This window comes from Antennarius striatus, chromosome 22, assembly GCF_040054535.1.
Source record: "Antennarius striatus isolate MH-2024 chromosome 22, ASM4005453v1, whole genome shotgun sequence".
Classification (NCBI taxonomy): Eukaryota; Metazoa; Chordata; class Actinopteri; order Lophiiformes; family Antennariidae; genus Antennarius; species Antennarius striatus.
In genome coordinates, this window is record NC_090797.1 from 6,927,798 (window position 1) to 6,941,416 (window position 13,619).

General features: G+C 39.8%; 1 protein-coding gene across 1 annotated transcript; it reads right to left on the reverse strand.

Moving 5' to 3' along the window:
* Positions 1 to 260: 260 nt before the first annotated feature.
* On the reverse strand, positions 261 to 13,190 carry LOC137589540 (G1/S-specific cyclin-D2-like). Its single transcript, XM_068307374.1, has 5 exons — positions 12,818 to 13,190; positions 11,673 to 11,888; positions 9,460 to 9,619; positions 6,694 to 6,842; positions 261 to 3,123 (listed from the first exon to the last, which is right to left on the reverse strand). Exons 1-5 carry the CDS (start codon positions 13,010 to 13,012, stop codon positions 2,959 to 2,961), a joined length of 885 nt encoding a protein of 294 aa, XP_068163475.1. The 5' UTR covers positions 13,013 to 13,190; the 3' UTR covers positions 261 to 2,958.
* Positions 13,191 to 13,619: the final 429 nt, after the last annotated feature.

The following is a 13,619-nucleotide window of genomic DNA, read 5'->3' on the forward strand; positions in this document are numbered from 1 at the left end:
AGATGGTTTGGACATGTCCAGAGGAGAGATAGTGAATATATTGGTAGAAGGATGCTGAGTTTTGAACTGCCAGGCAGGAGGCCTAGAGGAAGACCAAAGAGGAGGTTTATGGACCCCTGAAGGGAAAAGCAGAAAGGAAAAGAAGACTAGGAGTGAAGTTGTCTGGCATTTGAACTGGGGTTAACTTTTCTTAAACGTCATCATATTCAATAACCTAGAAAGAAAAACAGAAAAGGAGAGGAAGACACAGAAAGCAGTCACATGATTTTAGCCAATTTATTGAGGAAAAATTGTTGAGGTACACTATGTGGTTGTACATTGGGTTGTCAGAGAGGAGTTTGGAATAACAACCACATTGAACAATGATCAAAACTTATCGGGTTTAAACTTTGACCAAATAGGTACCTCAAATTTAACAGTATGTTACTGTAAACCAATGAACTGATTTCAACATGCCAATGAAACTCCAAATATGAAATAAAACAAACTTTTTTTTTGTCTTTCTGATACATGTATAACATACAGCTTAGGCTGCTTATTTTTTTTAAAGAAAGATATATGAAATAACCTATTTTAAAGTATAGGCACTTATAACTGGTGAGTGGAAAACAATGCTCGATTTAAACAGAAGCACTGTCCTTCCTCCCATCCACACAGAGAAAAAGTGAAACCCGTCCAACAAACTGAGAGTGAAAAGTGTGATGTGAAGTTTGATGAGGTAATGCGAGATGGGCTCTCGCTCTATCCATCCAAATTAACCTGAGGTACACAAACATAACAAAGAAGCAGCGAGAATATGATAGATTATTAAGATACACATGAAACAATAAAAAGTAAAATATGCTAATCAAAAAAGATCAACAAACAAGTACTTCCAGTCCCGCAAACTGTTACGATCCCTCTAGTACACATACAAAGAAGCAAAGAAGACTTATTACATATACAACATTATAATATAGCAGCACACAAGTGAATCACAATAAGGCATCTTTGTGTAAGACTAGAAAAGAAAAGCTTCATAGCAGCAAGAGAGTGATGTGTATAAACTTGTTTTCTCACTTTGGAATTATCTCTTTCAAATTAAAAGAAAACATTTGACAGAATAAACTTTTTTTTCTGTTTAAAGCACTTTCTTAAACAAAAATACATTTGGCTTTTTGCACAACAGAACATGCATGAATACAGTTTTGAATCTTTTTTCTTTTTTTCAGAATTTCTGCTCATGTAGAAATCTGTTATAAACAGTCAAACTTTCCCACCGTGTAAATCCCTACCTACATGCATTATGGAGAAAATTCACAGAAGACTGTTTTAAAACTTCAGTTCAGAAAGCAGTATACATAAAAAGAGCACAACAGGAATATTTAGGACACAGTATGAGTGTAACTCTTTGAAAGAACTATTGGAAGGTTTTGGCTATGAATTATCAAAAATTCAAGTAAGGTTAAATAATCGCACTGAATCAAAAAAAAAAATCTAAGTCTACAAGTGACTTGGCTTTCTGTAGTTTATATACTAATACACTATAACAAAGACTATCCTACGTCTAGTCACCTGTCAGGGCATAGCTTTCAAGACAACGTTGCATTACCCCATGGGAATCCAGCCCAGAAAAAAAAAAAATCAAATAATTTAAAGAAAAATGAAAGAATACATGACCCTAACAACCGCTGAACTCTCCTCAACCACCATCCCCTTACCATTTTTAAGGAGTGTGTTTTTAAAAGTGCATCAATATTGTTCCAAGTCGCCCACAAAAAGGTTAATAGTAAAATTGATAACAGGAGAAACTGTGGCACAACTAAACTGCTCCCTGGTGTCAGGGATTTCTCCTCCTGTACAGAAACATTAATAGCTTAAGTTACCATCCTTGCCATTTCATCATCAATCGATCGATCCGTTTTAACATGCATCTCTTTTCAAAAACAACCTGCAAGAAACCTACCAGTCCTCATTCATTGTCTCTCTTATTTAATAACATACCCAATATCCTCTCCTTCAGCAAAACGTGAACACACTTTTACCTGCGAACCAACTGCGAAACACTATTAATTGCTCTCTTGTAACATGTGGGAGTGAGACCAGGAACGGAATTACAATAGTGTAGCCTCACTGAATTATAATACATGTCATCCCATTACCATACTCTAGTTGTCTGCTGATTTTGCAGTGAAATCAAGACCTTAGTATCTGACCTTGTCCTTTGCCAACTTTAGACAGTAGCCACTGCTCCAGACCTCAAAGCCCCTAAAGTCCTTCCTCTGTGAGCAGGCCCAGCCCACTCCTGGCCAGCGCTTCTCAGCATAAATAGTAAGCAGTTCTACAGGTGCACAGTATGATAGATAGGGAGAGGGAGCAGCTAGCTACAGTAGTGCACCTCTGGCTGGACATCAGCTGGGTTTAAATGCCTTTTACTGTTTTATTAGCATTTAAATTACTACTAAAGAAATGTTCCTGTACAAATGACTATGAATCACATGTAAGGAAACCCCAAAGAAACTGAAAATTGGTAACTGCTTGCAAAAAAGATAAAAGAGTAATATAACTAAAGGCTAACTAAATATACATTATTTATATTTCTTTTTGCTAGGTTGTATCAAAACAAATATGTATATTTCATACAATTATCCTTTTTTTTCAAGTATGAAAATATATTCAGGTTTCTGTTTTGGGAAACCTAAGGCACTATCAAGTTTTCAAGAATTTACCATTTTTAAATAGCTTGTTCGATTACATATGGCCCGTACAACAGATGAATGAACACCCAACCGGGTATGAATGGGGCAAACCAAGAGGAAAAACTAGAAATTTCTTATTTTCTAATAGTTCATAGATTGTCACACCATCGCTCATGTGGCGGCTTGATGCAGATACTGGCAGCTCATTCCCCTCCTCCTGTTAGTTCATTGGTGGACAGTCAATGAGCCGAGTGCGTCTGAGTCGGATGGTGGTAGGAGTTCATAAGTTGACGTCCCGTACATCTGTAGGGGTGCTGGACTGGTCTTGCTGCTCCCGGGCCTTGTTTCCTGCCCTGACCGCAGTCTCCTGTCTGTACTGCGCTCCCTGCTGCAGGCTGGTAGCCAGCACACGCTCTATTTGCTCCTGGCATGCCCTCAAACAGTCCTGGAACAAACAAAAGGAGTCAGACATCATTAGACATAAATACGTCTGTAGTGTTGAAAAGAAGGCTGCACTCACTGACTTACATCTTGTTGCTCATGCATATTATATGACCAAAAATAACTTGACATGTCGTTGATCAATTAGAATCAGAAATGCCTCTACATTATGCTTATTACCCCCAAAATACAAGTTTTGTGGTCTTCAATGAGTGTTATCTGTTAATTGGAACAGAGAGATCAGATTTTCTTTGGACAGAAGTCTTGTTGCATACAGTAGTAGTGTAGAAATTATACTTCATTTTGAATATGCAAACATGCTACAATAAGATCAGAACATTAAGTTATGGTGTATTTTAAGAAGAAAAAATATTGTGTATGACTCCCGTGAGACTGGAAGACTGCATCATATGGTTTAGCAATGACTTAAATTATCGATGAAGTCATCTGGAATAGCAAAGAAAGCAGCCTTGCAGGACTCCCAGACTTCATCAAGATTCTTTGGTTTCATCTTCCAGGCCTCCTCCTTAAACTCAGCCCAGTCATGCTCAATAATGTTCATTTCTGGTGACTGGGCTGGCCAATCCTGGAACACCTTGACCTACTCTGCCCTCAGGAACTTTGATGTGGAGGCTGAAGCTTGGGAAGGAGAGCATCCTGCTGAAGAATTTGCCCTCCTTTTTGGTTTGGAATGTAACGGGCAACAAGAATTCCTTGATATTCAGTCTGTTGATGTTGCCATCTACTCAGCAGATCTCTCACACAGGCCCACTCTGGATAGAACCCAACTCGTGATCAGATCTCATGTACCTCTGCTGCAGTTGAAGAGCTGGCATTGGCCAGTCAAACCAACCAACAGCCCAGTTGGAACAGTTGTCTTACAGATCTGCCGGACCTGGGCTTGTCATGAATATCTCCGGTTTCTTAAGATCTGTTTCTTATTCTATCCACCTGATACATTATGTCTTCCACCTCAGCAGCAGACTTGATCATCAGGCTCGTGATTGAATCTTTGGCATCTTGTGAGAGGCAAGGCTTCTAGTGTGCTGATCTTTCCATACACGCTTGAAAATGTGTTAATTGCAGTGTTTGTCACAGGTGAAGCTCTAATCTGTGATTGGTTGAATCATTTAAAGACAAGACTTTTGTCTTTGCAAAAGTAGACTGTATGAGTTTTACCAGTCTGTGAGCATCAGAACACTACGACAGTTCCTTTTTGAACCCAGTTATTAATGTGAAAGATTTTCGTATTAAAATGAACCATTTATATTAGAAAATTGATTAGATTCAGCAGAAGTTCAGCTATGAGTCAGACTTTTTGCTCTTAATTAACAGTACAAATTGGTAATAACTTATAAAACATTACAATAGTATAGATTATACATACACACAAAAAGAAGTTGAAAGAGATGACAAATACAACTAATAATAGTTTACCAGGCAGCAAATATGAATAAAAGACTGACAGTTTTTATATATAAACAACATTTTCTATGAAACACCAACACCAGTATTTAGAGCTAGTCGCCCATACCTCTGGCATGATAAACAAAAAAGTTATGTTAATTCTAATAGTCAGGGTATTCTCAGACAGAGGGTTTAACCCGCACACCTGTAAGTAGACACTGGTGTTAAAAATCTGAATTTTTGAGGTTGTTTAAAAGCTTAGATCATGTGCACAGCATACCAGCAGGGAATTATGTGTCTTGAAGTAGGTGGTCCTGTCTGCATCATGACCAGAACAATGGGTACCAGTACACTCCAATACCAACACCACAGTGCAGCAGGTTACATGGTGTGCACAGGAATCCTCCCTGACACAAGACCTGCACATGTCTGAGGTATGGATACAGACCAATGTGTAGGGTCAAGGCTCCTAAAGGAGCTCTGTCATCCATCAGGGACCAGATTGGACAGACTCCTCCTGCAGCCCCCTTGGGCTAACAGCACGGGCAGTCCCACGTGGAGGTCAAGGGGAAATGGCTTTGACCTACTACCCCCCTGATAATGCGTTTTGGTGTAAAACAGAATATGAGACAGTGTGTTTAAGGACAAAGCCTCATGTGAAAGGGGATCTTCTTTCTTCGTCTCAACCCCTCTGCAGGTCTTTTGTGGAAAATGTGGGAGGTCTGCCTCACTGAGCCGACGGCAGGGCTCTTAAAAGAGTGAACCGAGGCTCGCAAAGAGGCCAGCATTCCTTTGAAATGTAGGGATAATTGGAACCTGATGGGCTGGAGATGGAGTGCCTGTTGTGACGGCTGGGTTGTAGGGCGCTCGTTGTCATGGCAACATAACCACAAACTAAAGAGGCAACCATGTTGTTCATTGGCTGCAGCCTTTTTGGATTTCTAGGCATCTGAACTGGTTAAATGATATAACAATGACTCATTGTGACAATCAAAGTGAACCCAGGTATACATCTGGTATAAGTTGAATTTTTCTGTGTGATTTATATCAAATCTTGCATGAGTCTTTGTATCTGCTGTGACCTATATCCATTATTCTTTGAATTATATCCATAAATTACCATTGAATCCACCATTTATCTCAGACAGCATGTACAGATGGAGGCTGAGGGTTTATCACGAACAGCTTTAAGTCTATGGGAACTCATATAGTCTTATTGAATTTATACCACTGTACCTGTATGTAAAAGTTCATTGTGATTCCATGTAATTACAGTATTTTCCGCACTACTGTATAAGGTGCACCTTCAATGAATGGCCTGTTTTAAAGCTTTTTTCATATATAAGGCACATTGGATTATAAGGCGCACTGTCAGCTTTTCAGAAAATTAAAGGCTTTTAGGTGCGCCTTATAGTGCAGATAATACTGTAAATGGAATCTACAGCACCCTATTCCATACCATTGACTTCATAACACAGCACCTACACGCAGTACAATCTTGTTGGTATTACATTATCGCAAACATTAATGTTCAGTGAAATTTCATTAGGTAATATGATGCATTTAAATCAATGAAGGATCATTCATGATAATTTAATCCACAATATAAGGTTAATAAAATACTGTCCATTGTTCTGAAGCGCCATTCAACTGAATCCATAATTCAGCGATTACATTAAAGTCAGTCGGTTAACATGTGTTTATCAACTCAAGCAAAGAAAAGCTTTGGTTTTGCAGGTTTGTGGAAAGCTTGGACCGCCGTCCATTTCTTCATTAGTCTTCGCTCTGGGAAAGACGCTTTTTGGACTCCATTACGGACGTCTTCCTCCACCAGGAGGGGCACACAGCTCAAGTAGGAGCCATGCAAAGAAAGTGCATGGCTTCTACCGCAAGAATGTGGGCTCTAAGTTTTAAGAAGACATTCCCTCTGCCGCTGCTCTTTATAGCAGCAGTCTGGCTCCACAACCAAGAGCCAAAAGCTTGCTCTCCCTCTCTATGAAAAGTAAATAGCTTCAATCTGCCACTACTGAAGTCATCGCTGTTGTTTACTAAAGGGCCTTTTATGCTGCTGTCTCGAGATGTTGCAATGATTATTATTAACAATGCATTCCTATGCAGCTCAGAAACATTCAAGTTATTTCTTGTGATGGGTCTAAATCGTACTCACCACCTCTGTGTTGGTGATTTTCGCCAGCAGATCTGTCAGGTTGTCTCGACTCAGCCTCTGGTCAGTGTGGTCCAGCTGCAGGCCACAGACAGCGGCTCCCATGCTGCCGGTGGCAATCATTGAAGGAGGGTTCATTGCCAGGCGATCATCTAATGACGTGAGAGTATTAATGTGCAATTAGTCAAGCAGCAGCTTTAGGTCACAGTGGCAGAGGGAAATTACATTTGCAGCTGAAACACTAAAAGCTGCAAAACTTCAAATTAAGCATGAATAATTGCATGAGGTGCAAACATTTGAATCATTTCCAACATCTGATGCTCCGGGGCTGAATCTGACTTTCCTACAGTCTGAATGTCAACAGATGGAGCTGCACGATGTAACCTGTGTGTTCCCCACACCGAAACTTAAGCTCTGATTAGAAAAGCAGGGTAAGAATCCTCCTACTGCAAACACAATGAGCTCTGGTAGGAATGACTCCCTGCGGTGGAGGAGGAGGAGGAGAGCACACCTCTGCTATTGAACTTGTGACAATGAATGAAAAATTCTTTCAGCCATTTCACGTCTTGACTTCACATTTATTTTGACTTCAACAGCCAATCTTGAAGCAATACACAAAAAAAGAATCTTATCTGATGAATTGAGTCTTACTAAATAGCTACAAGATGTCTTCAAGACATTTTCACTAAACTGCTGAAAGAAACTGGGACTGAATGAACTTTCATCAACAGTTATTGAAAAAGGGCTAGATAGAAGGCTGCGTTTTATCCACAGTCAAATTACATGTATTCATTTTATTTAGAGCTATTTGTGATAATTTTATGTGTATTTAATATCCTATTGAAGATTATTTTCTTCAGTAGGAGGAGCATTTTTGTTTCAATGTCAAAATCATATAATTCCAGTTTCCAAGGCCAAAAGTTTGTTATTTGTTGGCTGGTTTAGGACAGAAATGAGCCGGAGTTTTGCTCTGCCCCATTAAGGAACGTCATCTGGAATAATGTGGACTTCCAACAGGGCTGGACAATCCGTGCAGGGGGTTTTCTCAAGAAATTGGCCATCAGACCACATGTGGACGATCTGAAAATATTTAGCCTAATATGAAGCATTCCAACATTCCAAAGCTACCTGAGGGGAGAAACTAGCTTGATCTCTCATGATCAATCCTTTAATGGTCAATCCTTTAATGGTCATGTTTTTGCCTAAATAACCAATGTTACAGTCTTTGTGAAATGCCACAAGAGCAGGAGAATCTTTCTCCGTCTCTGATTACGTAAACTGTAAGCCGACAATATGATGCCACTGACTGCTATCCAACTACAGGATATCAAAGTTTTGAAGTTGTCTATTTGTCGTGGAATTGATATTTTTGCTGTAATTTGACTGTTTTTGAATGACCTGGGTTGCTTGTATTATTTTTTTAACTAGCAGATAATGTATTTTGTATATTTCCAAACTAGCAACGGCACGCCTTTATTTCGGGGCTTAACGATTAAAGTTGCTCTATGGAACAACTCCTAAAGGGTTTTCCACTGTTATATTCAGGCTCCTTGTCACAGCACATGGGCATGACAAACACTGGTCTTAAAAATGATTGTTGACCAGGTACTACCCAGCATGTAGCCCGTGCCCAGTAGGAACCAGCTGTGGTGGCCTGATAGCTTTGATTTAACCCTGGATGCCAGCCTGCCTCACTACGCCCATCTTCTCCTGCAGGGGCCAGCTGTCTATAAGGAGGAGCTCCTCCATTATAAGAATAACATCTCAACTCCATATAAAACTCCAAACATTTACATTACTACATAACCACAGCAGTCCTCTTTTTTTTTTCCACTGCGGCTGCTTTGTGCTTGGATATAACCAGCTGCTTACGAATAGCAGAAGCGACCACTGACACACGCCCAAAAATAAAAAAAATAAAAAATAGTGTGACACTAAAACTGTGCTTAACAGGGCATGAAAGTAATTGAAGGAGCCTATGGATCCAATAACTTGCCCTAGCAAACAAGTGCTTATTGGCCGGATCCGACCACACTGGTGTTTTTGTGGAACTTTGTTGCACTTAAATGACCTCCTCTGTATTACTTCCATCATGAAAGTTGAAAGGAGCCACAGATGAAAGGAGGTCCTGTGATAGAGGAGTCCTCTATATAATACAAATTAGGTGATTCTGCAGTACTGATTTTGCCTAGGATATGAAAACATTATAGGGATTCCTAGCATAGGCAAAGGAATGCCATTACAATTCACCTAGGGAGAGGCCTAAAGGGACATCTAAGTTTGTTTATCCAAGTTTATTTTGGACATGAGGCCGGGGACGGGAGGAGGAAGGAAGATCACTGGATTGCCGCCCTTAATTTTTATACCCGAAAGCCTCCTTGTCAACAAGCAATATAGGTTTAGCAAGGAAGTTCAACTGCGCCTGAGTCATACAACAAAGTGCACATACATCCTGGAATACAATCAGTATCATTAAGCGTGTATGCAAACACAGAGCTGATATGTATTTGGAAAAGACCCTTTTAAAACAGCTTTTAGCGGGCGTGAAGAAAAGCCCCTATAACTAGTTGTGGAGAGAGTAAAAAGTGGATAAGGCAGCCAGCAGTGTGTGCAAAAAGAAGAAAGACGTCACAGATGACTCATGATGGGAGAATGTTTGTGTGTGTGGGAATATTCTGGTGGATGTGGGAATAACAAGGCAGCAAAGTGAGTGTGCGAGTGAGCAAACAAGTAAGAGAAGGCACATTAAATTGTGTGCAGCTGTGTTACCTGTGGCACACAGGGCAATGAATGTCTGTGTGTGTTTGCGGACCATTGCCAGATTGTCTTTGGGAAGAGGAAGCCTGCGTATGATGTGTTCAATAAAATCGTTGGGGATGACTGAGGCCATGTTCCACTTCAACTTCCCAAGCACGACCAGTTCCCAATCCTAAAAAGACAGAAAAAGAATCAGTTCAAATTCAGTTTGTCAAAATCTACTTATGCAGGGAGCTAGACGCTTTGCAGTCCTTCCTTCATTCACTGAAAAAAAAAAGATGAATCTGACTACATTCTAAGGAAATGCTTCTGGAAGAAGAGTAACATTTCTTCACTTTATCTCTCCTTGCTGTATCTTATTATCTGCATGCCTTTCTCATTCCTCGCATCCTTTGTATTCATATCACCGCCATGTGACAAGCTTTGCCCTGCTTAGAGGCCCTGCCAATGAGACAGCTAGCCCCTTCCTTCCTGTCACAAGCCTCAAACAGCCACAATGACTTTGCACTGCACAGTCGGCTGTTCAGGGCTGACTCCTCATACAGTCAGCTTTTGTACCAGCAAGAAAGGTGCACGCCTTACATGATTTAATTTCCAGTGTGTTGTTCCAACTCACTTATTCACATTTGCCTTTCAGTGTGTTGAGTAAGGAAAGAAATGTAATTCCAGACACTAAAATGTGTGATAGACACTGATATGATGACATTGGGAAATGCAAATTCCACAAATATTAGCTTGAGAAGTGCAGGGAGAGAATGAGCTATTGTCATTTCAACTCAGTTGTGGCCAAAAATCCCCCCAGAACACACAAAACATCTTTTTCATTAATTAAAATTTACATTAGTCATGCTATTCTGATTTAGTAATGAGATTTTTGTTCAGATGTCTTAAAAAAATATCCATTTCTAATTTTCTCTTGAACATTAAAAATACTGAACAAGTCCTGCTGCAAAAAAAAAAAAAAATCAGAGTTGATTTGTAAATGCTGTTTTGTTTCCCCAACATTACTCGACCCCCTCAAAATTGGAAATGATTCAAATAAATGGTGTGGAGTGGAAGAAGGTAATCTAAAAATAAGATGTAGCAATACCTAAATCCCAGTTACGGAAGGAACAATCCCCATCACTCGATACTTATTTGACATCTCAACCGTCTTTTTTCATCCATACTAGTTTCCTGTACATAAGTCGACACACACCCTTGTATTTAATCTATTTTGGTCTGTGAGGAGATTGCTGACTGTGAGATGACCAAGACGGAGGTTTGCTGTCTGTGCGTTCACTTCCTGGACAGCTGCCCTGACACAACCACCCCTCCACCCTTTTTCACTTCCAGCTTAAGAACCAGTAGACGCAGAGTGTTCATTACAAGGAAGAGCTGGAGCATCTTTCACTGGCTCCTGCTGCTTTCATAGTGCATCCTGTCAGGATATCCAGGAATCTGGAGTTTTAGCATCAAATGAGAATGTTATTTCCCTCAACAGCTCTAGCCAACAAAAGAGGCGTCACTGTATAGAGAACATATGGTACTGTGTGTTTGAAATGAAAAGCAGATCTGACCTCACAATTGTCAGAAAAAGAAAAGTAAAATCAATCATTTTGCATTCTTATCCAGATCAGGCACCTTAAGTAGTTGGAGCAAACAATTTGAAGACTTTAGAAATAACCTCTAATAGAAAGGTTTTGACAAATTTCTTTAAAATAATTTACTGAGAAAATGATGCAGACTAAAAAGAATCGCTAGCTGCAATGCTACAACGGTGGTGACTGCCATCAAAAATTGTTTCTTAATTATATCAACTTGTCAAAAAAAGGTTTGATAACCTGCATGCTTAAAAATATTGCTACAACAGCAGTTAAGATTTATGTTCCTCTTGTTTAATACTCATATGTACTGTATGTAAGATTTTCCAATTAAAGAGAAGTTTTGGCTGTTTAGTTTGATATAAACCCATCTATTTCTCATTAAACTAAAGAGGAATTCCATGCACAGCAAATTATCCTGACTCTGTGCTGCATTACTGGCACTAGATGGCATCATACACCTCTTCAGTCCACATGGGTCCAAAGAAAGGATGTGGCTGTATTGTGCACAGCTCCACTTATAAGGAAAATGGGATACTTCCTGTGAAACCAATAAAGCTATTAGCATTATAAAATCAACCTAAAATGTGACACTGCATTTTTATGCTCAATGAATGGGGCTTTTGAGATTCCACGTCTTACCAGCAGTTCTCGTGGTGTGATGGAGTTGTCTGTGTACATGCAGAGTTTTTCTGCTGATAGCGGCCTGCAGTCTTTTAACTTGGAGGCCAGGAAAATGCACACAGCTCCCAGCAACTGCAAATAACTCTTCCTTGTGGGCATCACTGCTAAAAATCTGTCCAAATAATTAATGGCTAATGGGAAGACGTCTTCATTACTGTTCTCCTCTTCACACACCTAAAAACAGACAGAAATGTGACATGTAACACACAGTACAAGTAGGTTTACATTCAAGTAAAGAAAAGAAAATATGAAAAGGAACTCTGGATTATTTATAAGGCTAAGTTTTAAAACGTGGGTGTAGTTGAAGATGGGAGTGGTTTTGCTTTTATTTTCTATGCTGTTGTCGTTGGGCCAGAGGTTGGAGTCAATTGCTTATTTTCTATTTTGCTTTACACTGAAAAAAAGGTTGTAGCGACTTAAAAATGCAGAAACAAATGGGTTAAATAGAAAAGCGTTCAACAAAACCTGTCGCCATTCGACTCCTCTTCCTTATTGGAGCTTATTGAAGTCTTTCAAAAATACAAATAAATAAATAAATAAAATATAGGCGATCGAGTCGGAACTAAAAAAAAAGGGTGCACAATTTTCACAAGTAGTGTTAAAATACTTTCCGACAGTTGAATTAAGGAATTTCATGTTAAAGGAGTGTTTTTTATCCATAAAAATGAAAGTGGATTTGCATGCACGTTGTCCGACCACAGACAACGAGCTTGAGCCACATACAAAAATTAATAATAATTACTATAAAGTGGGAATATCGGATTTTCAATCATGTAAATTAAGATAAACTTCCCCTCTGTGGCCTGAGATAGTCGACGAGCAAAAAACACCAAATTTGTGCCTATAAACCAATGTAAATATCTAGCTAGGCTATTTCTTTGAAGCCCATTTTTCTTCATGGTGGAATTTCCGACTCTCCCACGCCTTTGGTGAGTCATTCTCATTCAATTGTCAAATAGGTCAACATCCATGACAACTCTCTCGCAACCAAATTACTCGGTTTAAATGTCAAAATTTGCGTAAAGCCTCGTGTAAACATGCAAAAACCTGTGGTTAGCTAAAGCAGTTAGGTTAGCCCATCAATGCATAAGATACCCACAAACCTCGTGCATCCAACCTGCAACCATTCTTCTCATATAAGGTTGAATTTCCTTCTGGACCCGCTGGAAATATGAGCACTGAGGTAAAAATCTGTCCTCAATAGTTAACAAACTTTGCAACACTCTGTCATCAAAGAGGATGTTTGGGTCAAGCTGGGCTCTCACGGCTATGTCCGACTCCAGGCAATAAAGCTCCATGACTCGGCCCCCTTCTCCCCCTCCTCTCCTTTTTTCTTGGCTAAATAATAGAAATAAAAAATAAATATTGTCACAATATTGTCGACAACGGACAGGAGGAGGAGAAGTGCCCAGGATGAAGCATGAGGCTGAGACTGTAGGGTTCGTTCCAGTCTTGCTGCCTCTCAATTTGCTTCTTCCTCTACTGTCCCGGTCGGCGTCAAAGCGGAGGAGTAGACTACAGTCAACATCCGCTCCGTCCTTTCAGAATAAAAGCTGCACTGACACACTCCGTACTATCCCATGTGATGCTTTTACAGCAGCGGCGTGCTTGCTTTCCGGCATCAGCATTTACGTCTTCCTCTGTTCGCGTGAAACTTTCACAGCGACAGGGAGCCCGACCATGACGTAGCCCACATATGCTTTTCGATTGGTTTAGATACAATTCTCTTTTATGGTCGTTTTAGACTGCAAGGAACACGGGGTAATAAAAGCAATTGATATAGTAATTAGGGGTTTTTGGGGGTTGTTTCTCATTCCACATATCAAAAGAAATTATTTTGGGTCGAGTGAATTACATTACAGTGTAATAACAGAGTGCATATGTCAGCAAAGGCCCAAACAAATT